This window comes from Rhinopithecus roxellana, chromosome 19 (genome assembly GCF_007565055.1).
Source record: "Rhinopithecus roxellana isolate Shanxi Qingling chromosome 19, ASM756505v1, whole genome shotgun sequence".
NCBI lineage: Eukaryota > Metazoa > Chordata > Mammalia > Primates > Cercopithecidae > Rhinopithecus > Rhinopithecus roxellana.
Genome location: NC_044567.1, coordinates 7,417,773 through 7,442,213, shown reverse-complemented (window position 1 = coordinate 7,442,213; position 24,441 = coordinate 7,417,773). Strand labels below are relative to the sequence as shown.

At 53.7% G+C, this 24,441-nt stretch overlaps 2 protein-coding genes across 2 annotated transcripts in view; one reads left to right on the top strand and one right to left on the bottom strand.

The window, feature by feature from the left end:
* Positions 1-2,374: 2,374 nt before the first annotated feature.
* ACSF2 (acyl-CoA synthetase family member 2) overlaps positions 2,375-24,441 on the bottom strand; it is a 49,190-nt gene continuing 27,123 nt past the window's right edge. The window contains exons 2-16 of the mRNA XM_010386137.2: positions 16,070-16,265; positions 15,571-15,699; positions 15,254-15,307; positions 14,648-14,766; positions 14,365-14,530; positions 13,703-13,798; positions 13,404-13,561; positions 13,047-13,138; positions 12,664-12,740; positions 5,883-5,990; positions 4,442-4,593; positions 3,219-3,360; positions 3,021-3,131; positions 2,758-2,826; positions 2,375-2,524 (exon numbers count right to left, since the gene is read on the bottom strand). Of these exons, the coding sequence (XP_010384439.2) occupies positions 2,474-2,524; positions 2,758-2,826; positions 3,021-3,131; positions 3,219-3,360; positions 4,442-4,593; positions 5,883-5,990; positions 12,664-12,740; positions 13,047-13,138; positions 13,404-13,561; positions 13,703-13,798; positions 14,365-14,530; positions 14,648-14,766; positions 15,254-15,307; positions 15,571-15,699; positions 16,070-16,265 (1,720 nt within the window). The 3' untranslated portion in view covers positions 2,375-2,473. The remainder of the gene's footprint in view (positions 2,525-2,757; positions 2,827-3,020; positions 3,132-3,218; positions 3,361-4,441; positions 4,594-5,882; positions 5,991-12,663; positions 12,741-13,046; positions 13,139-13,403; positions 13,562-13,702; positions 13,799-14,364; positions 14,531-14,647; positions 14,767-15,253; positions 15,308-15,570; positions 15,700-16,069; positions 16,266-24,441) is intronic.
* Positions 8,010-12,466, top strand: CHAD (chondroadherin). Its single transcript, XM_010386136.1, has 4 exons — positions 8,010-8,943; positions 11,091-11,254; positions 11,522-11,667; positions 11,912-12,466. Exons 1-3 carry the CDS (start codon positions 8,170-8,172, stop codon positions 11,661-11,663), a joined length of 1,080 nt encoding a protein of 359 aa, XP_010384438.1. The 5' UTR covers positions 8,010-8,169; the 3' UTR covers positions 11,664-11,667; positions 11,912-12,466.

Below are 24,441 nucleotides of genomic sequence, written 5' to 3'. Positions count from 1 at the left end.
GCCAAAGTTGCAGTGAGCCCAGATCGTGCCACTGCACTCCAGCCTGGGAGACAGAGTGAGACTCTGTATCAAACAAACAAACAAAAAACAGGGCAGGCTGGTTTCTGGGATCCCTCAGCTTCAGTACAAGTCTGGCTGGCTGGGTGTGTTGGCACACACCTGTTATCGCAACACTTTGGGAGGCTGAGGCGGGTGGATCACATGAGGTCAGAAGTTCAAGACCAGCCTGGCCAACATGGTGAAACTCTGTCTCTACTAAAAAAAAATAAAATAAAAAAATAGCTGGACATGGTAGTGCACACCCGTAATCCCATCTACTAGGGAGGCTGAGGCAGGAAAATTGCTTGAATCCCAGGGTTCACACCACTGCACTCTAGCCTCGGTAAAAGAGCGAGACTCCATCTCAAAACAAACAAACCAACAAAAAAAAGTCGGGCATGCGCAGACAACAGTCCATCCCCCATCTGCCTCAGCAGTTTTTCTGAGCCTTAGGGGTCCAGCTCCAAATGAATCCCAGCCTTCTGTTGTCCCTTACTGTCTACCTATAGGTAATAAACACACTGCATGTCCCTTGTGTTTACCTCACTGGACTCAGCGTTATGTAACTTGTGGGTGTTCACCTCACTGGACTTTGACAAGTTGGTAACCAGTGTGCAGTGAACCTGCTTAACAGACAGCTGGGTTCTGATCCAGCTGTGCGACCTTGAGCAAGATACTGAAACTCCCTGAGTTTCTGTTGGGTCATTCGTGAAGTTGGACCAATGGCTACTTGATAGGATTGTTGGGAAGATTTGGAGAGAAAATAATGTGAAAATACCTAGCCTAGAGACTGGTACTGAAAGTACCTTAAACCTATGTTCATTTCTGAAAAAGTTAAGAGGAGGCTGCTGCTGCTTTGGGCAGGCACGCTGGGAGGTAAGGGGTCAGGCACGGTGGGAGGTAAGGGGGCAGGCACGCTGGGAGGTAAGGGGGCAGGCACGCTGGGAGGTAAGGGGTCAGGCACGCTGGGAGGTAAGGGGTCAGGCACGCTGGGAGGTAAGGGGGCAGGCACGCTGGGAGGTAAGGGGGCAGGCACGCTGGGAGGTAAGGGGAGAGGCACGCTGGGAGGTAAGGGGGCAGGCATGCTGGGAGGTAAGGGGGCAGGCATGCTAGGAGGTAAGGGGGCAGGCAAGAGGCAAGTTTCCATTCCTGTGAGCTGGGAACCTATGTGCCTTTTGGAACCCAGCTGTTTTTATTTCTTGGGTCAAGGTACAACCTGCTTTATCTGGCCCTGCCTACTAGGGATGCCCCAGGTTCACCAATCAAAACAAATAAAAAATAAAAATGAGGCTGGTTGGTGAGGAAGGGGGCTGGGGATGGGAGATAATAGTTAAAGAGTATGGGGTTTCTTTCTTAGGTGATGACAATGTTTAAGATTGATTGTGGTGATAGTTATACATATTTGTGAATATACTAAAGACCACTGAATTCTATACTTTAAATGGTGGATTGTCCCAGCACTTTGAGAGACTGAGGTAGGAGGATTGCTTGAGCCCAGGAGTTCTAGACCAGCCTGGGCAAAATAGCAAGATCCTGTCTCTACAAAAAGATGTTTAAAAATTAGTTAAGACATGGTGGCACATTCCTACAGTCCCAGCTACTCAGGAGGCTGAGGTGGGAGGACTGCTTGAGCCAAGGAGTTTGAGGCTGCAGTGAGCTATGATCATGTCACTGCACTCCAGCATGGGTGACAGAATGAGATCCTGTCTCTAAAAAACGGGGGAGGGGTGAGTGAACTGGATAGTATGTGAATTATATCTCAATCAAGCCGTTATATATATATAAAAGAATACTTCTTGCTAGACTAATCTGGCAACAATGTGAAAAAGAATTAAATTAGAGTATATTAAAAATAAAAAATTGGGGCCAGGCACAGTGGCTCATGCCTGTAATCCCAGCACTTTGGGAGGCTGAGGCAGGCAGATTGCTTGAGGTCAGGAGTTTGAGGACCAGCCTGGCCAACATGGTGAAACCTCGCCTCTACTAAAAATACAAAAATTAGTTGGGGGTAGTGGTGGGTACCTGTAATCCCAGCTACCTGGGAGGGTGAGGCAGGAGAATCACTTGAATCTGGGAGGCAGAGGTTGCGTGAGCTGAGATTGCACCACTACACTCCTGCCTGGGTGACTCCGTCTCAAAAAACAACAACAAAAATGGGTTGGGATCTCAAAGGGATACCAAGGGTGAGGGTTAAATTAAGTAGATAGTCCACATCAAAGTGCTCTGCACTCTCAATGACAAGGAATAGGAGGTCTGAAAGTGCTAGTTTCCCTCAGTGTCTTCCCTTCTCCATCCCATAGGAGCTGCCAAGAGAGCCCACCAGCAAGAGGCCAAAGAAAACAGAAGCTCTTTATGCCAAATCACAAGGACAGACAAGGGGAGTACGGAGGATGGACAGGAGGAGGGCCTGGGCAGACCCTTCCTCCCTCTTTATTCACAGATTTAGATGTCGTTCCATCTGCTCTCGAAGTTTGAATTTCTGGATCTAGAGGAAAGAGAAAGGAGCTAGGGTGACCAGCCGTCTTGCTATGCCCAAGAATAAGGGGTTTCTCAGGCTTTTAGTGCCAAGACAGGGAAAGCCCCAGGCAAACCAGGATTAGGTGACTTGGTCAGCCTACTGCCAGCCTCTCCACACCCATTGCTGAAGCAAACAAAGGTGGGGCCCCATGGGACCCCAGAGCCCAGGCTGCCCTCCCCAGTCTCCTTCACCTTACACACCTTTCCTGAAACGGTGAGGGGGTAGTTTGTGACGAACACGATGTACCTCGGAATCTTGAAGTGAGAGATCTGCAGACCAGAGGGAGGGAGGTAAGGCGTGAGGCTGGGCAAGCTCACAGAGGTATGGGAAGGGGACCAGGGGCTGGCTTGGCTGGGAATCAGCTTCGTCGAGGGCAGAGCAACCCCCACCCCAGGCTGGTTGACAGAGGAGTGGGCGAACAAAGAACCGAGCAGCATCAGCTTAGTTGGGCGGAGGCTCCCACCTTCCCTTTGCAGAAAGCTTTGATCTCCTCCACTGTGGTCTCCTCCCCGTCCTTCAGCCGAATGCAGGCACAAATCTCTTCCCCCATCCGATCGTCCTTCACTCCCACGACCTTCCAGGGCCAGGGAAAAGTATCAGACATCACCTTGTTCGTGTGTGATTCCTGTTTCTGGGGGCTCACCTGAGCCGGGTGCCTCACCTGCACTTCCTGCACCTTCGGGTGCGTGTGAAAGAAGTCCTCGAGCTCTGCGGGGTAGATGTTCTCACCACCCCGGATAATCATATCCTTAGAGCGGCCCACGATCTTGCAGAAGCCCTGTTCGTTCATTGTGGCGATATCTCTGTAAGGAAAGCCCAGGGGCGACCTGTCACCTCTGCCTTGTTCACTCACTTGCTTGCTCACTCATGAAACATTTATTGACCACCTACTGTGTGTCTTCCACTGCTCTAGACTCTGGGAGACATAGCAGGAACAAGACACAGTCTCTGGAATTAATAGTCTAGTAAGGGGAGGGGAGGCAGACAAATACAAACCAATACCTATAACATATTCTCTCTCTCTCTCTCTCTCCAACATATCTATACATATGCTTTTCATGACTGGCTTCTTTCCAGGTCTTAACTCAAATGTCTCCTGACATCTCTGTCCACTCAATCTAAGGGAAGCTCCCCTCCCCACCACAGCCACTCTCTCTCCTATAACCCTATTTTATTTTCTTGGTGTTTTTTGTTTGTTTGTTTGTTTTTGAGATAGAGTCTTGCTCTGTCACGCAGGCTGGAGTGTAATGGCACGTTCTCAGTTCACTGCAAGCTCCACCTCCCAGGTTAAAGTGATTCTCCTGCATCAGCCTCCCGAGTAGCTGGGACTACAGGCACGCGCCACCATGCCTGGCTAATTTTTGTATATTTAGTATAGGTGGGGTTTCGCTGTGTTGGCCAGGCTAGTCTCGAATTTCTGACCTCATGTGATCCACCCGCCTCGGCCTCCCAAAGTGCTGGGATTACAGGTGTGAGCCACCGTGCCTGGCCTATTTTCTTGGTGTTATTTATCGATGTCAGGCATCATCTGTTTTCCTCCAAAAAGAGGATACTTCTCATCTTACTTTCCTCTGGACCTCCAGCAGCGAGAACAGTGCTAGCACATAAGGAATTCTAATAAGAATTTGCTGAGCTAACAAATGAGTGACTGAATCTGGACTCAGCTTTTGCAGCTGCTGGTGTAGGATGATGACCCAGTTGATTTCTTCTGTGCTATGTATGATCATCCCCACCATATACATTTTGGAAATTAAGTCTCCAGCATGTGAGGGGTCATCTTGATACCCACATCCTCACGGTGCCAGGTTAATGTTCCCAGCTCAGCCTCAAGACCTCCAGCCTCCCCTCAGCAGCCAGAGCCTCCAACCCGCCCTGCCTTCTCACCCTGTCCGATACCACTTGTCCTGATCCACTGCTTCCTCCGTCTTCTGAGGCTCACCCCAGTAGCCCAGCATGACGCAGTACCCTCGGATGCACAGCTCCCCGGGCGTGTTCAGCTCTGCCAGCATCCCCGCCTCCATGTTCATGATCCGGGCCTGGGACAGGACAGCCTCAGGTTGGGGCTTCCTATCCTCTTACTTCAGCATAGGTGGTCCTCAGAAATGGAGAGAGCTTTGCCTGCTCTCAGCCCCCCAACTCAACCACCTGGAATGAGGCCCCCTGGCTCTGCCTATCCCCATCCAGAGAAGGGAGACAAAGGCTAGAGTCGACCCAAAGCCGGTCAGAGACCTGAGCTGGGCATGAAAGAAGAGCTGAGGCCCAAGCTGGGAGTGCTGAGGAAACAGAGCAGGCAGGCAGCTGCTGCAAAGAAAGAGGTCTGTGGACTGCAGAGCCAGCTGAAGAATTATAAACTGCAGAGGAGAAGGGAGTCTCCTCTTACTTCCCATTAAGCAGTAAATAAGCCAAAGAGGGTGGCATGGCAACACCATGTGAATAGGAGAGGCAGAGTCTGAAAGTCTGGTAGAGCAAAGAGCCATGGCCACCGTGCCAAGGAAAGCCGAGCCTCCATGTGCCTGTCTGCATCTGTGAAATGGGGTGAGTGATGTCTGCCCCTGTTTCCCTTCCAGGTGAGCATCCTAGTGAGAATGGCAGTGCAGCTGTAGGACACATGGGAGGGGGCTCACATCCCTACTCAAACCCTGGGTACAGGGCTGCTCTGGCGAGAGGGCAGGGCATATTCACACCAGGACAGCAGTCAGCACCAGTGGAAGCAGCCACTTGTGCACAGGGGCAGCAATCCCCCAGGGGCGGGAGCAGAAGGGTGCAGGGGAAATCAGGAGCCAGCTGGCACAGCCCCAGTGTTGGAGCAGGAAAGGAGGCATGGCTGGGCGTTTAAGATTGAGATGCACTCTGGGGTAACCTTTGAGGGGCAAAGGGACCTCCCCAAAGGGATAGGCTGCTTGGGAAATGAAGTGTTTATGCCAAGCAAGAAGAGAAACTCTGCTAAAGCGAGAGCCGGGGACCACTGGAGGAAAAGAAGCTATGTAGGAAAACTCTCTGTGCTCTGGCTCCTCTTTGAGGCTACCCTGGCTGCCCTGAAACAGACAGTGGGCTTGGCAAAAACACACCTCAGACAGGAAGGGAGGCTGCGGAGAAGTTCAGCTGGCAGCCACTCACAGCCACTGTTCCAGCTTTCCCCCTTTCATGCTTAGCCCACAGAGAACGCTCCAGGCCAGGCCTAGCACACCACTGCTGCTGCTGGGGAGCTCTAGGCATCCTGAGTGAGCCATTTGGCTCTCTCACTAAAAGCAACAGATGTCCCAGCTGGGTGCACCCCAGTTGGGTGATGGGAGGTGGGGCTTCGGAGTCTTGGTCAGGGGCTCACCTCCGTGTGAGGCATAATTCTGCCCACACTTTCTGCCTTCTGCTCCACAGTGTCCTCAGGGAAGTTCGAGAATGTGACGGGACTGTTCTCTGTGGTTCCATAAGCAACCTAGAGGGTCCAGAAAGGGTGCCTGAAGAGGGCTCAGCGCATGCAGAGGGATCGGGTGAGCTATCTGGGGAAATGGGAAGGAATTCATAAAAGAAAAGGGAAAGTGGAGGACAGCTGAATGGTGGAAACAGAGACATCATTGGTAGGGGCCTGGGGTCAGGAGGCAGAGATGCTGGGAGTGAGCAAGCTAGATCTCTGCAGGGCCCCAGATCTGAAGGAAACTTGAGAGCAGGGACACCATTCTCTTCCAGCTGGAGCTCTCTCAGTGCCCCGTTTCCTTGGAGCAGCCACCTGTCTGTGCCTGTGGCTCCAGTATTACCATCATCCCACCCTTCTCTTCCCCATCCCCTGGCTGCCTTAACCCCATCTTCCTGATTTCAGGCCACACCCCCTGCCCCTCGCTTCCAAGCCAAAGGCCCCATATACTTGATGAGAAAGCCAGCCTGCCTTGGCCCAGCTAGGAGTGGCACAAACACAACCCACCCCCCTCCCCATTCCGCAAACCCTGAACAAGTGCCTGGCCTTGGGGCAGGCATCCCCCAAGCTCTGGAGAGTTTCCCGTGAATTTATTTCCATCAAAATAAAAAACAACCTAAGCAGTGATTTTAAAAACCAGTGGCAACCCCCAACACCTCCCCCATTTCCAGTGGTTGGAAAGCCTGAGCAACAGAAAAACCAGAAGCCAGCCTTGGAGAAGCCTAAATACCATCAAGGAATGGTCTAGGCCAAGTATGACCCCCCTATCCTAGAGGCAAGGGGCAGAGAGGTTTGGGAAAAGGGCAGGCGCTGGAAATCAGGCCCCAACACGAGGGTACTGGGTAAGGGGAGAGAGGCTAGCTACCCCATGTCCTAGGTCCCTTTTAATCAACGGACACCAGATCTCATCCATCCTCCTCCCTACACCAAGCTTCCCCCATATCAGCTGCTCTGGCTCTGGCAGGACTAGGGTTTGGTTCAATGTGGGGTCTGGTTTCTCCCTCCACCATTCACAGACAATATCCTTTGCCAGGCAGCTTGGAGCTCATCCTGAGGCCAGAGCTGTGACCCTGCCTGTTCACCCTCCCCTTTCCACAGGAATCCGGACATCGTGGCTGGCAAGTGGGTACACAGAAATCTGGCGGGCTGGGGCGGGACTGCCCACAGAACTTAGGGTCTGGCAGCCAGAGCCGTCCAGTGCTGGTCCTTCGACCTGCCCCGCCCCCTCCCGCACTCGTCCTCACAGTCCTGGGGCCACTGCCCGAATGTGGCCTCTGCCAAGTACACCTCGGCGCCACTCAGCCGCCACCCTGAGACCCCTCAGGGGCGGGTCCTGACCACTAGGGTTGGGGATGAGGGATGGGGATATTTCGGGGCGATGAAGGAGGGAGGATGGTGAGACTGTGCTTGTGGCCTGTGGTTTCCAGGTGTGTTTGCCATTCCCGTTGGCCACCCTCCCCGAGTTCCCACTTTTTTTGCTTAGCCTTCAGCTGTGGAAAAAGGGGATGGGGGCGCAAGCAGGGTTGGGAGAGAGGGGTGGGGGCGCGCCCCAGGGTGGGGAAAGAGCTCGGGTCTCCCCAGGGCCAACTTCGGTGAGTCCGAAGTGGGAGCCTGACGCCGGGGCGGCTCTCACGCTCGGCCGGCGCCGCACAAGCACCCCATTAAAGCGCCGCCAGCTGGCCCACCGCGGGGAGACGCGTCCGGCTGTCCGGTCCTGCTTCCTCCCGCCTCGCATCCAGGGCACCCGGCCGAGCGTGTGTGGATGGTGCGGCGTGGAGGCTCAAACTTGAGCAAACAAATAAGTTCAGGGAACGCCTCCCTCTCTATGATGTAAACTCGGGGCTCCAGACATAACCATTCCCCCTTCCCAGAAAAGCCCCGGGAAAGGCGGTAGGCAGAGGAGCAGCACAGGAGAGCAGGGGGCTAGAGCCGGGGCTCGGGGGCCACGGTCCCACTCCCCCATGCACGGTCGCCGGCTGGGGAAGGGCCCCGCCCCCTTCCCCGTGGAGGGCGGGGGCGCATCTCTGGGCGCGAGCGAGTTAAGCCCAGTGGCCTCGACGCTCCACGTAGGAGCTGGCTCGGCTGCCGGCTGCGGTCAGGGCCACCGTATAAAGAGGGCCGCAGACCCAAGCGCCCAGGACTCGCCGCTGCCTGCGCCCCGCCGCCGCTGCTGCCCCCAGCCCCGGCCCCAGGAGTCCTGGCCATGGCCAGCCCAATGCTCTTGCTCAGCCTCGGCCTCCTGGCTGGTCTGCTGCCGGCGCTGGCCGCCTGCCCCCAGAACTGCCACTGCCACGGCGACCTGCAGCACGTCATTTGCGACAAGGTGGGGCTGCAGAAGATCCCCAAGGTATCAGAGAAGACCAAGCTGCTCAACCTACAGCGCAACAACTTCCCGGTGCTGGCTGCCAACTCGTTTCGGGCCATGCCGAACCTCGTGTCGCTGCACCTGCAGCACTGCCAGATTCGCGAGGTGGCCGCCGGTGCCTTCCGCGGCCTCAAGCAGCTTATCTACTTGTACCTGTCCCATAACGATATCCGCGTGCTGCGCGCAGGTGCCTTCGACGACCTGACCGAGCTGACCTACCTCTACCTGGACCACAACAAGGTCACCGAGCTGCCCCGGGGGTTGCTCTCCCCGCTGGTCAACCTCTTCATCTTGCAGCTTAACAACAACAAAATCCGTGAGCTGCGCGCAGGCGCCTTCCAGGGAGCCAAGGACCTGCGCTGGCTCTACCTGTCCGAAAACGCGCTGAGCTCCCTGCAGCCCGGGGCCCTGGACGACGTGGAGAACCTCGCCAAATTCCACGTGGACAGGAACCAGCTGTCCAGCTACCCCTCGGCTGCCCTGAGCAAGCTACGGGTGGTGGAGGAGCTGAAGCTGTCCCACAACCCCCTGAAAAGCATTCCGGACAATGCCTTCCAGTCCTTTGGCAGATACCTGGAGACCCTCTGGCTGGACAACACGAACCTAGAGAAGGTGAGCTCCTGGCTGCGGGCTCTCCCCTGGTTCCTTCTTCCCTTCCTGGAGGCCCCAGGAGCCAGAGCCACAGCTGGCACCAACCCCTGTCCCCAGGTTCCCTGTCCCTCTGGCTATCTCCAAGGTGAACAGCTCTGCCACCTCCCTTCCTCACCTTGTCACATCCCTACCCTAATCCCTGTCGGCTGCCAGTCTCGGCCACTGCCCTCCTAGGATTCTTACATATAAAAGGAGTGGGGCTGCCCTGGCCCCACAAATGGCCCCCTAGGGCCATCTCCAGTGCTCCTAAACCCCCCACTGTGGGCAGCAGCCACCTCTTCCTGTTGGGCCTTCCACCCCTCCTCTGCTGTTTTCCCGTCTCCAGTAAACCTACCACCCCATAAAGGAAGGTTTGTTTATTGAGGAGCCTTCTAGAGGAGCTGGGCAGATCAGGCCCACAAAGAGACCCTGTTCCTGGTGGGGGCTGTGCATATGTGCTAAGGGGGAGTGGGGGACTGGGGAGTGAGGGGAAGCAAATGCCTGAGGAAGACATTCTCCATGCCCCACAGAGGCCCCGGTGGATGGCCCTGCCCAAAGCCGCACAGACACAATTCATTGCATTCTCAAGTGCATTGCAGCTCAGTAGGCATGGGACCAAGGGCTCCCCCAGGCTGCAAACATCATGCCCATGGGCTCCGTGAAGGGGCAAAGGCAAGACCACTATTGTCAATCCTTGGCACAAGACCCCAGGTGTCTCTCCATAGGGAAGACCGGCATGCCTCACTGTCTCCAGACTGCTGACTGCCCTTTGCCCTCCCCCATCACTAGACCCATTTCCTGTCTGCTTCCTCACTCATTCCTTTCTCCCCTGGGGTGCCCAGTGTCTGGCCAGCTGGGGCTACATTGGATCCGAGCAGAATCCCTTCTCTGGGACTGGAAAAATCACCCTGGTACAGGGCCTTCAGCCAGGAGGTGTGGGTGGGGACCAACAAGGTAGAGGAGAGTCTGGTTACTGGAGACCTTCATACCTCAATGTGGGCCACAGGAGAGGGCGCGGGTGTGGAGATGTGGGCAGAATCTCACTTGGGCAGCAGCCAACCTTTGTTTGGGTAGATGGAGCCTGCTCAAGCCTGCCCTTCAGCCCTGCCTCTCCTCAGCTGAAGTTGAAGTCCCCTGTGGCCCACCAGTGCCAGAGTGGTCTTTCAGTGGGCAGCAGAGCGGCGAATCAGGGGTTGGTTTGGGGCAGGGGAGGCCAGACAGGAATTGTGGCGCCTGGGCAAAGGTGTGGGCACCAATAGAACATTTCCTCTGGAGCCGTCCAACCTGGCCAAAGGCTCCACCAAGGTGGCTTCACAAATAGCATCTGGCTGGCAGTGGGGGAGCAGTGAGGACAGAGCTGGGGTAAGTCCTAGGACCCTGGGACTGTGGGGAGCCTGGGCCCACTGCCCACTCCACTAAGCACAGACCAAGTTCACCATGTACCAGTTTGGGTTGCTGGGGCCAAACTCTGGCAGCTCCACAGTCCCAGTGTTTGTGCAGGGATTGTGGTGCCAGGGGAAGAGGAGCTGGGTGTGGTCCTGTGGCTACTGTTTACCCACTGCTGTGACCCAGGGCAAAGGACAGCGCTTTTTCCGTTTCCCAATTTGCATATTGAAAAGAACACAACCTGGCCGGGTGCGGTGGCTTGAGCCTGTAATCCCAGCACTTTGGGAGGCCGAAGCAGGCAGATCACGAGGTCAGGAGATCGAGACCATCCTGGCTAACAGGGTGAAAGCACGTCTCTATTGAAAATACAAAAAATTAGTCCGGTGTGGTGGTGGGAGCCTGTAGTCCCAGCTACTCGGGAGGCTGAGGCAGGAGAATGGTGTGAACCCAGGAGGTGGAGGTTGTAGTAAGCTGAGATCGTGCCAGTGCACCCCAGCCTGGGCAACAGAGCAAGACTCTGTCTCAAAAAAAAAAAAAAAGAAAGAAAAGAAACAAAACAAAAGAAAATAACACCACCTGTCTCAAAGAGGGTTGTATAGATTGGATCATCTGCGACCACTTGGTCACACTGCTTTGAAAACCGGGAAACTCCTCCAAGCGCCATGGCTCAGGTTCAGGGAAGGACCCTGCCCCTCTGGCACTCGGGTGCTCTCTCATTCACTCATGACCACCTTGCTCCCCAGTTCTCAGATGGTGCCTTCCTGGGTGTAACCACGCTGAAACACGCCCATTTGGAGAACAACCGCCTGAACCAGCTGCCTTCCAACTTCCCTTTCGACAGCCTGGAGACCCTCACCCTTACCAACAACCCCTGGAAGTGTACCTGCCAGCTCCGGGGTCTTCGGCGGTAAGAACACCCCCATGTCATTCCCAGAGCCCACCCTCATGTGATAGAGACACATTAGCCCCGCACTAAGACATGTTGGACATGCATCCTAGATCTGCTACCTAATAGGCATGGGACCCTGGGAGCCTCAGTTTCCCCATCTGTAAAATGAAGATGACAGCTTCAGACTATCCTGTGGCCAAGTCAATCCTGGTCCCATAGTTCACTGCCCTTCCCCTCAGCACTCCCACCTTCTTCCCCAGACCCAGCAAGTTTCTGTCTCTCCAGGTGGCTGGAAGCCAAGGCCTCCCGCCCAGATGCCACCTGTGCCTCACCTGCCAAGTTCAAGGGCCAACACATCCGTGACACGGACGCCTTCCGCAGCTGCAAGTTCCCTACCAAGAGGTCCAAGAAAGCTGGCCGCCATTAAACAGGTGGGGGCTGGGTAAACAGGTCCCCTATATCCCTCTTTGGTGATTCCAGCAAGTGAGCTGGTATCTTCCAGGGTACCCCTTCCCACTGGAGGGGCAGGCAGACCCTCCATTTTTAGAGAGAGAGGAGGGGAGGACTGGGGCCCCTTTCAAAGGGAGGAAAAGCTCCTGCCCAGGACTTCCATCATTTTCTCCAAGCATTATCTGGGTTGCTGGAGTACTGACATCGATCCTTGCCTCCTTGCAGGTTCTGACTCAGCCAGTCCTGGTGACTGGCCACTGCCTTCCACCGGAGAGACTACTGACCTTCCCATTTCCACCCCTACCTTCTCCCCACAGCCTCTGCTGATGCACAGAGCTGCCCACACCTAGACACGTCCTGGCAGGGGGCCTCGGGCACTCCACTACCAACCCAGCTCCACTCAGCAATGTCCTGGGGAGAAGGAAGGCTGAGCCCCTCCCCAGCCATCATGCTTTCCCCACCCTCCAGCTCCTCTCAGAGAAGCTGTTGCTGAGACCCCCCCAAGTCAATCAGAACCACAACGGGTTGGTCATCAGGATGGCCACCCTTTCAGGATCATCCTTCCTCTGTTCCTCTTTCCCTGCCACGTGGCAACAATCATCAGGTCCTTGCCCCACCCCTTGCTTCCAGAAAGGGTTTTAAAGCCCATGCCCCAACTCTGCCAGCCCCCACCTGCCAGGACATTCTAGCAGGACATCGGTGCTTTGCTGCCCGTCTTCCCATGCTGCAATTTCTTCCTGAGATTTCTATAAATATAAATGTATGTATGTATGATATTTAGTCCCCTGCCACCTATTTCCTTCACCCACCAGGTGCTGATGAGGTCAGACTATCTTTTATCACATCTGCTTTCTGGAGGGAGGGCTGGCTGCAAGGGTCGCCTTTGAACATCTGGCCTGGGCTCATCCCCATGCCTGTCAATCTGTTGTCATCCCAGGCCTGGCCTGCCCACAGCCCGGGCCCCGGTCACCACTCACCACCAGGTCCTTCATATTTATCTTGTTGATGATGGCTCGGATCAACTCTGGAGGTGCAGGGGACCCAGCAATGACACCTGAATCACAGAGAGAGGGGCTGACACAGCTCCCCACTTCTCCAGGCCCAGTGGAGTCCTTTTACCTACAGCTCGTTCCAGGGAGGAACCTTCCCTTTTCTCCCCTGACCCCGAGCCTTTCCTACACCTGGCAGCTGGCCCTGGACTGGTGTCCCGGGACACTGGGGATCTCCCTCCCTCCCACCCACATTTTTACAGTGTCCTTCCTGCCCCCTAAATAAAAGACTGGGAGCTAACTGACCCAGGCCATTCCTGTAGGGGAAGCAGCCCCCTCCCCAAGCCTGGCTACCCTTGGCCCCACCCCACCTCCACGCATGGTCGAGATGTCATAACTGGAGAAGTCTGGCTGGTTCAGAATGTCCACGAACATCGTGGGGGTACCATACAGGAAGGAGCCTCTGTATAGGAGGAGGTCTCGAAATTAGGCTTGGAAGTGGAACGGAACTCCCTCTTCTCACCCACCCCACCATGAAACTGCAGCAAAGGGAACAGGCAGGAGAAGCTCCTGAGGCAGGAACTGGTCCTCTCCTTGGGGTCCTCCACTGTCCCCATCCCCAGTCTCCTGGCTGGAGGGAGGAGGCAGCTCGGAAAGGTGTCAGGGCCCAGGAGTGAGGAACAAGAGGGTTTTATCAGCCTACAAGTAGCCTGTTCACCAGTGCCCACCTCTCTTTGCTGATGGCCTCCAGTGCCTTTTTGCCATTGAAGACGGGAGAGGCCAGGATGAGGGTGGCACCGTACATCAGACACATCATTGTGCCTCCCACAGAACCCAGGCAATGGTACAGGGGGCTGGGCAGGATCATCCGCAACTGCTCTGGTGTCTGGTGATGGAGACAGGAGGCTGGGTCTGTCTTGGAACCAGAAGCCAGTTCCTCTAGCTGGCAAGGGGAGCCCAGCCAGCCCCCCACCCCTGCCTGAGCCACCCCTTCTGCAGCCTTGCCCTGGGCCTAGAGCCACCTCACCTTCTTATGCAGTTTCAGGCGCTCTCCTAATATGCTGGAGTTGTTGACAATGTTGTAGTGGGAGAGGGTGGCCCCCTTGGGGCTGCCTGTTGTCCCCTGACAAGGCAAGCAGGGCATGGCTTGGTCTCCTTCTCATCTCCTTCCCACCCTGGGCCACTGCCTTGAAGAGCACTGGACCGGGAATCAGGAGACAGGGATTGTTGCCCCAGATCCATCTGTTCAGTATATTTGCAAAAGGTCTACCACAATGCCAGGTGTCAGGGTCCAGCAATGCAGAAGATAAGGTCTCCGTTCTCATGCCACCTATATGGCCCAGAGAACTCTGCCACCCACAAGCTGGCTTGGGCATATTCTCTCTCTGGGTCTCTGATTCCCCATCAGCTAAATGAGGGGCAGCCTCTAGCAGTTCTAACCTGTGTTGGTTCAGTGAATCTGCCACTGCACCGGGAACAAGAGGGCTGGAGTGGAGAGGACAGGGGGCTGGGGGAGGAAATGTGACAAGGATACCAGGTGCTGATATTTTCCAGGGCAGAGAGGACAGCTGAAGGCCAGTCTCAGTAAAGAATGCCTACTCTCTGCTGTCTCCCCATCCCCGCGGAAGTGTCACAGAGGCAGGGGGCATGTGTCCACCTGGGCTTGGGGCCTGGAGACCTCTGCCCTACCGAGGTAAACTGGATGTTGATGGGGTCATGGCAGGACAGGAACTGCTGGATGTGCTGGAGCTGTTCCAGATGCTGCTTTGTGCTGCCAGCCGCCACCACTTCATCCAGGAGCAGGGTTCCCGGCAAAGGGGCATCCACTGAGATGACTGTGGTCAGATCTGGGAGCCTGGGGGTGGGGAGGATGGTGAGAGACAGGGGCTGAGGGAGGGGGCAGGGTGGGTAGTAAGTGAAGGAATCAGGGATGCTCAATGACGCACCACCCACTAACCCGGGACACACCCACCTCTGACTTTTCAAGGCCCCTGGCTGGGCATTCTCCACCTCTGGACAGATCTGCTTCAGGATGTTGTAGTATTGCTGGGTCTTGAATTGCTTGGGGAACACAAGGGCCTTGCAGCCCACCTGTGGAAGGGGAGTCCCCCACCTGCAGTCAACAGGGAGCCTCAGACTAGAGCTCTGGGGGATTCCTCACTAATCAGTTGCTCTCATACAAAGGCACCCGCCTCTGACACACACACCTCCAGCACACTCCCAGGCCCCACACTGCAAGACAAATGCACACATGAACCAACCCCAAGACACACACACCACACCCTGAGACACATATGTATTGCATATGAGGATGGACACACACGCATACATACACCTCTGCCCTGACACACACATGCCCCCGTCCCTGCACACTCACGCCAGGTTTGTGTTTGACCAACCACCCTCTCCATGGAGTTGGGGCCACCTTCCAACCATCTATGACCTAAGGAAGGACACTCTGCATGTCACCCACACACGCATGCCCTAGCTCACACCATCAGACTCTGTGACAAGCAGAGTCTGTGCAGCTCCCTGTGCCAGGCCCCAGCCGGGCCCCTCCCTGACAAATGAGCTGTACCTTCTTGAGGACATACTCCAGTTCCGTAGGCTGGTAGGCTGGGTTCACAGACACCTGGTGGAAGCGGTGAGGGCATATCAGTATTCTGGGCAGACCCTGTCCCTCCTGCTGCCCCTCTACCCCCAGGAGGCATAGAGGCAGTGCTCTACACCCCTCTAACTCCCAGAGGCCTCCTTGGTGGGCCTCAGGAGAAAGCACTACCTGGTTTGAAACCAACCAGGCACTGGTTTGGTCCTGGGGGCTCAGGGCCTGAGGGGCTCCCCTTGAATGATGTTCCCCCACGCACACCCAGCTGTGCCAAGCAAGCCCCTCCTCACCAGAATGATGCCCGCCTGGGCAGTGGCCAACTGTATGAGCACCCACGCATAGGAGTTAGGTCCCCACATGCCCAGCCGGTCACCCTTGCAGAGACCAATGCTCAGGAGGCCAGAAGCAGCTTTGTCCACCTGGTGTAAAAGATGGGGCACAAGGGGTGAGATGGGGCAAGCAAGAAGGGGCCCAAGACGCCCACCCTCAGCCCTTAGCCTGGGAGTTCTTATCAGAATCACTGGGGACAAAGGGACAGGCAGATTCCCAGCCTCAGTGGGTCTGCCCTGGAGCCTGCATAGTTAACAAGTGCTCCAGGAGCTGCTGATACAGGAGGTGTTGGACCCCCTGTGCCTCAGTCCTGTCTCCTTCTCCTGCCATCCTTTGGGATTCTCTGGCAGCCCTAGCACACTGCCCCATAGCCAGGTGCCCACGCTCCTGGTTCTGCCCAGCGAGGGCAGCTTGGGAACTAGCACCTGCCCACTTTGAGGTTTCCAGGTCAGGACCCACCTCCTCCTTGAGTTGGGCGAAGGTCAACCTGATGTTTTCATGGAGGACGACCAAGGCCTCTCGTTCTGGGACCCTCTGTGCTGTGGCCTCCAGGCACCGGCCCACAGTCTTGCTGATAAGATGGTTTTTGGTGCACCCTTGAACGTAGCTGAGGCCTCCAGCGGGCAGGGGAGCCATGTGATCCACCTCTCTGGAACTGTAGGGAGAGGAGCTATGAGTTTGACTGTCCCAGATCAGCCTCCCTGGAACCAAGGGCATGGCACACTCAGTCAAGTCAGGGGGTAGGCTGCTGACAACGTGTTAGAAACCACTAGGTTTTCTCCAGATCTTCCTGTAAGCCTAAAATCCCCCAGACCCTTTTCCCAGCCTCAAGCCTAATCCCAAGGCAGCAGGACAGGGACAAGGTTACACCAAGCTGGAGCAAAGGGCACTCCTTCACCTTCAGGGGAAAGGTGAGATGCCCTAGCGAAGCCTGGGAGAGCCTGCCTGCGCAGACACATCTTACAAAGCAGGACCATGCCTTCGCCCCCAGGCCCTGCCTCCTGGAGAATAAACAGGTCACTGGGGTCCTTCCTAAGGAACCAGGGAAGCTGTGCCTGGACCCAGGGCTGGAATCCAAGGCCTTAGGATTTTAGGCTCCTTAGTGGGCCAGTTTTTCTCCTGAGGGCCTGAAAGCCAAAGACAGAATAGGAAAGGAATAAAGGAGAGGGCAGATGGAGGCCCTAAGAGAGGCAGCTGGGAGGCCCCTGTTATTCCACAGGCCTGTAGGTGTCCAGTGCCAGGTGCTACAAGATCCTGGGCACCTGCAGATGAAGCAGAAAGCCCCTATACGCCAAATGGCACCTGGGCTCCAGCTCCCACTCTCAGATGATGTCACAAGGCAGGCAGTTTCGGTCTCCAGGGAATTAAGAAGCTGGCTGAAAGCAGCCAGTTAAGGAAAAGGGGCCAGATGTCAGACAAGCAAGGGGCACCAAGAGCCTGAGAGTACTGAGCTGAGGATGTCAAGTGGAGGAAGCAGCCAGCTCAGGACCTGGCTCGGGTTCTAGTCTGGGACTGGGACTCTTCACCTCTCACATGTGGCTGCCTATCCATCTCAGGGCACAGGTGGACACAGGTCTGGGTAGAGGTCTGGGCAGTCACGGGAGTAGTAACCTACTCCCCACTTTTCTCCATCAGCCTTTCAGGAACTACCCATCTCCTCCCAGCCCTGCCAGGTAAGAAACGACCCCCAAGTAAGGGCACGTCAAGCTGGAGGAGAACGTGCACTTCCATTACTGCTCCACTGAACTTTCCTCACCTTTTATTAACTGTGGCACCTGAGCCGGGCACGGCTGCTCACACCTGTAAAGTAATGCCAGTACTTTAGGAGGCTGCAGCAGGAGGATCACTTGAGCCCAGGAGTTCGAGACCAGCCTGGGCAATATAGGGAAACCCTGTCTCTACGAAACATTTTTAACAATTAACCAGGTATGGTGGCGCATGCCTTAGTCCCAGCTACTCTGGAGGTCGAGGGGGGAGGATCACTCGAGCCTGGGAGGCAGAGGTTGCAGTGAGTCATGGTTGCACCACTGCACTTGAGCCTGGGTGACAGAGTCCCCGTCTCAAACAACAAACCAACAAAACCCAGTGAGACCTGGCAAGTTATCTGTTTACTCTTTGGCTAGAAGGGGATGAACAGACTGCCTTGCCTATTCCATAGGGGGGCCATGAGGTTCAAGTGTGAACAGGCCTGCAAAGGTGCTCTGGGAAGGCTGAAGTGCTCTGTAATCAACAGGCATTTTACCGTCCATTTATGGCATTTATCGACCACGCATTCAACACACATTCAGTGAGCACCCATATGTGCCAAGTACTATGCTAGGACTAGAGATAGAACAAGCCATAGTCCTTCCTCTAAGAAGCTCCCTGTCTCTGGGAAAATTAGACATATTAGCTCTTCATGGGTGGGAACAGCCTAGAAAATCAGGAAATGGGAGCCATGAGGCAGACTGTGGGGGGGGATCCCCAGCCCATCTGAGGCCCATTCTCTGTCCCCTCAAAGCTGGGTTAAGGTAGCCTCTCTTAGACCTGGGTCCTGGGGCCACCCGCACTATGGCCTCCTCAGCCCTACAGAGTAATTAGCTAACATTTATTCCTCCAACAAATATTTAGTAAACACCCACCACAGAGAAGGCCCAATGCTAAAAAATGAACATAACCAAAAACAGTCCCTGTCCTTGCAGAGCTAAGGGTCTGGTCAGAAAGAGAGGAGTGCAGTCAACCTTAGTAATGATGAATGTATGTTTAGAAAGCTGAGATAAGGAAGGGACCATGGTCCTAGGAGCACCTGTAAGAGGGAATCTGGGATCACCTGGGGCTCCAAGGAAAACTCCCTTAAGAAAGTTATGCCTAAGCTGAGAGCTGAAGGGTGAGGAAGTGTTCATCATCAGAGAAGGGAGAGGAGGGCATTTCCAGCAGAGAAGAGCTTGTCTCTGTGGCTGGAGCACAGAAAATGAGAGGGAGTGCTGTGAGAATGGGAGGAGTGACTGGAACTTGAACCCAGCTGAAACCAAAGGGCCCAGAGCAGAGGACATTAGGCCTGGAAGAATGAGGAGAGCCCCCATACTCCAGGTGCTGGGGTTGGGGTTTTCTCCACTCATGGGCCCAAATGGACCCACATCATTTATGAAGTGAAGAGGGATGGATGGATGTTGGAACCAGGATCTGTGTTGATGGGCTGATCCCTCCCTTGTCCCTCCAGGGACATCAGAAGGAACCTTCTCAACCAGTGTCACTCCCTCCTCCAAGGGACAGTTTTTCAGGATGTGGTCCATGGAGATCTGCTTCGGAATCATCTCAGGATCTCACAAAGAATGCAATTTCCTGGGTCCCTGCAATGCCTACTCATTGCAGAGCTTCTGGGGAGTGGACCGGGGGAATCTGAATTTTTAACAGAATCCCATGTGATTCTGAAGTGGGCCTGGATGAGAAGGATTCTATGAACCACACTTTGACAACCACTCTCTTGGCAATCTAAGCCACCCCAACTGTCTTTGACTCATCTATTCAAGCAAGCTTTAGTGAGCACATACTGTGTGCCAGCCCTGTGCCAGGTGCTAGGGATACAGGGATGGATAAGACACTGCTTCCAGCCCTCTAAGTAGTCACAGTGTGGTAAGAAGAGAAAGGTATGTAAACAAATCATTTCAACTCTCAGATTAAGACTATTCAGTAAGGAAGAGAACAAAAGGAAGATAACCTACTCTCTCTCCAGGGATACATGGGACAGAGTGGGGTTTCTTTCCCCACACTCCCCACATCTCAACTACCAACCTCAGCTCCTCCTGCTTTTCACCCTTGTAATTTCACTCAGTTCCACATGTCTATGAAATCTGTGGGTCCTCAGGGTCTACTGAGATCTGCAGAGGTCTAGAGTGGAAAAGTGGTCCTCTTCCCAGCCCCCTACTGATGAAGGAAGATGCTGCATGTCCCTCCAAACCTCCACATCCTCCTGCAAGAGTGTGGTCCTCAGCATAGGGGGCCCCTGGAGCTTCTACCTGGAGTCTACCAGGCCGAGCACATATCCAATGATGGCCTGGAAGGTCTGGAAACCAGAGCACACCTTCTATGGGAACAGAATTTGCTCTGTTCACATTCCCACCTAGGTCTGAGTAAGAGCTCAGAAACTGTTACCTAGAGCAGGCCAGTGAGGACACGCAGTCCTGGGAATAGGGTGTGACACCTGGACTCCCCAGGGGCCTTTTTTTTTTTTTCATTGTTTGTTTGTTCATTTTTGAGAAAGGATCTCACTTTGTCATCCTGGCTAGAGTGCAGTGGTGCAACCATGGCTCACTGAAGCCTCGACCTCCCAAACTCAAGCAGTCCTCCCACCTCAGCCTCCCAAGTAGCTGAGACTACAGATGTGTGCCACCACACCCAGCTAATTTTTATTTTTATTTTTATTTTTTGGTAGAGATGGAGTCTTACTATGTTGCCAGGATTGGTCTCAAACTCCTGGGCTCAAGTGATTCTCCCACCTTGGCATCCCAAAGTCCTGGAAATACAGGTGTGAGCCACTGCACCCGGCCACCAGGCACTTTTTTTTTTTTTTTTTTTTTTTTTGAGACAGAGTTTCACTCTCGTTGCCAGGCTGGAGTGCAATGGCATGATCTCGGCTCACCGCAACCTCCGCCTCCTGGGTTCAAACGATTCTCCTGCCTCAGCCTCCTGAGTACCTGGGAGTACAGGCATGCGCCACCACGCCTGGCTAATTTTGTATTTTCTATAGAGACAGGGTTTCTCCATGTTGGTCAGGCTGGTCTTGAACTCCCGACCTCAGATGATCCGCCCACCTCAGCCTCCCAAAGTGCTGGGATTACCGGCGTGAGCCACTGCGCTTGGCCACCAGATACCTTTATATCAGAGGGTGCAGTGTTCAGGGTGAGGCTGTTCCCACTTCTCACAGGTCACCTGTCTGCTTGGCCAAAGCAGTGTGATTTACCTCAGCTTCTTCCAGGCTTTCTGTGCCAAGGCTCCAGGTCACTGGCCCTGAGTAGAAACTGAGTAGTACACTGGGGACAAGAGCCTTCTCCATGAAGGACAGGAAGTCAGCCTAGGGGTTTGGATCTCCCAAGGGTGAGGCAATCCCTAAGTTAAATGCACAATGATTATTGGGGTTGGGGCACGTCAGGCAGTTTCTAGAGGGGAAAAGTTTGAAGCTGTCAGGACTCCTGACAGGGCACTCCACAGCTCATTCTGCAGCTGTTGTGCTAGGAAGACCATGTATATCTTCTATTGACTGACTGCTCATGCCTTGTGAGGGACAGTTTCTGGGAGGAACAAATTTCAGGGCAGCAGGGAGCAAAACTGGGTTGCCCTGTAAATGGGCAAAGCAGCCGCTGCCATCCCACTGGAGGGTCTGTCACGACAAGGGCTGATGGAAAGGCTGTTTTCTTAGACTCCTCACCTGGGAGGTGAGGACAAGCACCACAGTGAAGGAGGAACACGGCTGATGCTCTGAAGCTCAGGGATGGGAGGAGAATGCACCAGGCCAGGGAGTCGGGGATCCGAGGTCTCATTGCAGGTGTGCCGCTGGCTGGGTGGGTGATGGGTGTCTCATGTCACAGCTCCTCCACCCACCCTTGATTTTAGCTACAGGAACTTCCTCAATGTGGGAGTCCCTGGTTCTGCAGGCCAGGCCAGCCTGGAAGAGGAGCTCATGCCTCCAGGGACAGCAGTCAACCCCATGGGGCTGGAGCTCCAAGTATCCCCTTTTCCGGGAGGTATCTGTACCTTCTCAGAGGTCCAGGTGAATGAAGCTCTTGTTGCCTAGGGTGAAGATGTTAATAACATCCCCTCATCCACTTCCCCACTCCCTGTTTGCTCTCTCTACCTCCTATCTCCACTTCCTAGGATCACTCTCCAAAATAAACTACCTGCACCCAAGTCCTTGTTCTCAGGGGAATTTAAATTAAGACACAGGATTTCTCCTTTCTAGAGCTCACCTTCCCTACCTATAAAGTCTGGGAACTGGCCAGGCATGGTGGCTCACATCTGTAATCCCAGCATTTCAGGAGGCCGAGGCGGATGGATCACCTGAGGTCAGGAGTTTGAGACCAGCCAGGCCAACAGGGTGAAACCCCATCTCTACTAAAAATACAAAAATAAACCAGGCGTGGTGGTGCACACCTGTAGTCCCAGCTACCCGGGAGGCTGAGGCAGGAAAATCTCTTGAATCCAGGAGGCAGGGGTTGCAGTGAGCCAGGATGGTGCCACTGTACTCCAGCCTGGACGGCAGGTGTTCAGCCTCATAATAAACATCCTCCTATTCTCACAATGACCAGGAGTCCCATTTGGTTTGGAACTTGGTTTTCCATTATTCACCATGGTTTTCAGACCAAACAGTGGTCTCCTGGAAATTCTAGTGGGGAAATCAACAGGCTGATTTATGGGGGAAAAAAAAAGAAAAAAGAAAAAATCCCGTTCAATTGGCATATGTGTTTTCTCCTGTGTCTTCACAGCAGCTCTGACAGGTGGTGTGACAGAAACCCCAACAGGTCCTTCTTCTCTCACGACACACCCTGAGGCATCTAGCTGGCCACATTGTGTGAAATAAAGACCAGGTTTCCAAGCTTCCCCGGCAGCCGGTCTGGCCAGATGGTGAGGTTCTGGCCAGTGGGGTTTAAAGAGGGGTAGCGTGTGCAACTTCAGAGAAGAAACTTTCAAAGGAAGGGACATCTTCTCTTTTTTTTCTTCCTCAGGCTGGAATGCTGCTTGTGACAGGAAAATAATGGTAGCATTTTAGACCACATAGTGATTTTGGGCACCACAGAGCAATAAGAGAGGAGCCTGGCGCCTGGACAGCAAGAGTTACCACACCAGTCACAGACTGGCTGTCTCCCAGATAAAGAAATTCCCATCTCTTTTCTTTTTTCTTTTTTCACTTTTGAAAATTAAATTATTTATTTTGAGATATTTGTAGATTCATATGCAGATGTAAGAAATAATATCGAGGCCAGGTACGGTGGCTCATGCCTGTAATCCTGGCACTTTGGAAGGTCAAAGCAGAGGAATTGCTCAAGCCCAGGGGTTTGAGACCAGCTTGGGCAACAGAGCAAGACCATGTTTCTAAAAAAAACAAAAACAAAAACAATAAATTTGAGACAGGCCCAGGCTCACGGGCAGCGGTGTAGTCATGGCTCACTGACTGCAGCCTGGACCTCCTAGGCTCACGTGATTCTCTCACCTCAGCCTCCTGTGTAACTGGGACTACAAGTGTATGACCCCATGGCTGGCTATTTTTTTGTATGTTTTGTAGAGATGGGGTTTTGCCATGTTGCCTGCACTGGCAATTTTTTTTTTTTTTTAATTAGCTGGGCATAGTAGCATGCACCTGTACTCCTAGCTACTTGGGACACTGAGGCAGGAGGATCTCTTGAGTGTAGGAGTTCAAGGTTGATCACGCCCACTGCACTCCAGCCTGGGCAACAGAGCAAGAGCCTGTCTCAAAAATAATAATATTAATAATAATAATAATAATAACCACAAAAAAACTACAAAAAAGAAACAATACAGAAATATCTCATGCACTCTTCACCATCAATATTCAAATTTTCCCAATGTTAACATCTTGCAAAACTATAGTACAATATTATAGCCAGGATATTGATATTGATAATAATCAGGACACACAATCATTCCCTTGCCCCATCTTCTTTCAGTCACTCTCAGTTTGGGTTTCTTCAAGACACACTAATATGATCCTGTAGTTGCGGTGGCTCATGCCTGTAATCCCAGCACTTTGGGAGGCCGAGGTGGGTGGATCACCTGAGGTCAGGAGTTTGAGACCATCCTGGCCAACATGGTGAAACCTCGTCTCTACTAAATATACAAAAAATTAGCCGGGCGTGGTAGTGTGTGCCTGTAATCCCAGCTACTCAGGAGGCTGAGGTAGGAGAATCACTTTAACCCAGGAGGTGGAGGTTGCAGTGAGCCAAGATTGTGCCACTGCACTCTAGTCTGGGCCACAGGGAGAAACTTCGTCTCAAAATTTAAAAAAAAATTTTTTTTTTAAATGCAGGTGAGAATCATGAACTCCCATTCTACAGGTAAAGAAGCTGAAGTGCAAAGAGATCAAGTGGCCCATGTGGCTGATGAACACCCAAGCCAGGAGCAGAGGACGCGGTGCAACCGCCTCAACGTTACAGCCATGCCTTCCCGTGCCCCACCCTCAGATCTGGGTGAAAGGAGTGGGCATAGGTGATTCCTGTTCCTTCTGGCTTGGAATTTATATCCTATCTGATCATCAGAGATAAATATAACCTCAATTTTATTCTTCCGCAATTTCTACTAACTGATCCCAAGAAACGGGCCAGGTTAGGGCAGGGTTGAGTTGGAAACAGGCAGCTCTTCCAAGGAATTAAGAGTTCTACAAACTCATATCAATGCCATGTGCTCATAAACACACGAACCACCCATCATTTAGAAAGAGGGAGCATAAACAAACCAATTCTCCTTCCTTGCCCACACCCCAGATGCCTGGGGCATAAAGGGTGGCCACTTCTTTCTCTTTCTTTTTTTTTAAATTTTATTTTAAGTTTCGGGATACCTGTGTAGAACATGCAGGTTTGTTACATAGGTAAACGTTTGCCATGGTGGTTTGCTGCACCTATCAACCTGTCACCTAGGTATTAAGCCCTGCATGCATTAGCTATTTACCCTGATGCTCTCCCTCCCCCAATCCCACCCCTCGACGCGACACTTCTTTTTCTATTCTTTCGTTTTGTTTTGAGACTCACTATGTCACCCAGGCTGTAGTGCAGTGGCACAATGACTGCTCACTGAAGCCTCAAGCTCTCAGGCTTAAGAGACCTTCCCATCTTAGCCTCCCAAGT

What these genes read in the sequence shown, in the direction of transcription:
- CHAD (XM_010386136.1), top strand. Translation starts at nt 8,170, where the DNA reads ATGGCCAGCCCAATGCTCTTGCTCAGCCTCGGCCTCCTGGCTGGTCTG. An exon ending in ACAACACGAACCTAGAGAAG is followed by an intron (nt 8,944 to 11,090) that starts GTGAGCTCCTGG and finishes CTTGCTCCCCAG; the next exon opens with TTCTCAGATGGTGCCTTCCT. An exon ending in CAGCTCCGGGGTCTTCGGCG is followed by an intron (nt 11,255 to 11,521) that starts GTAAGAACACCC and finishes CTGTCTCTCCAG; the next exon opens with GTGGCTGGAAGCCAAGGCCT.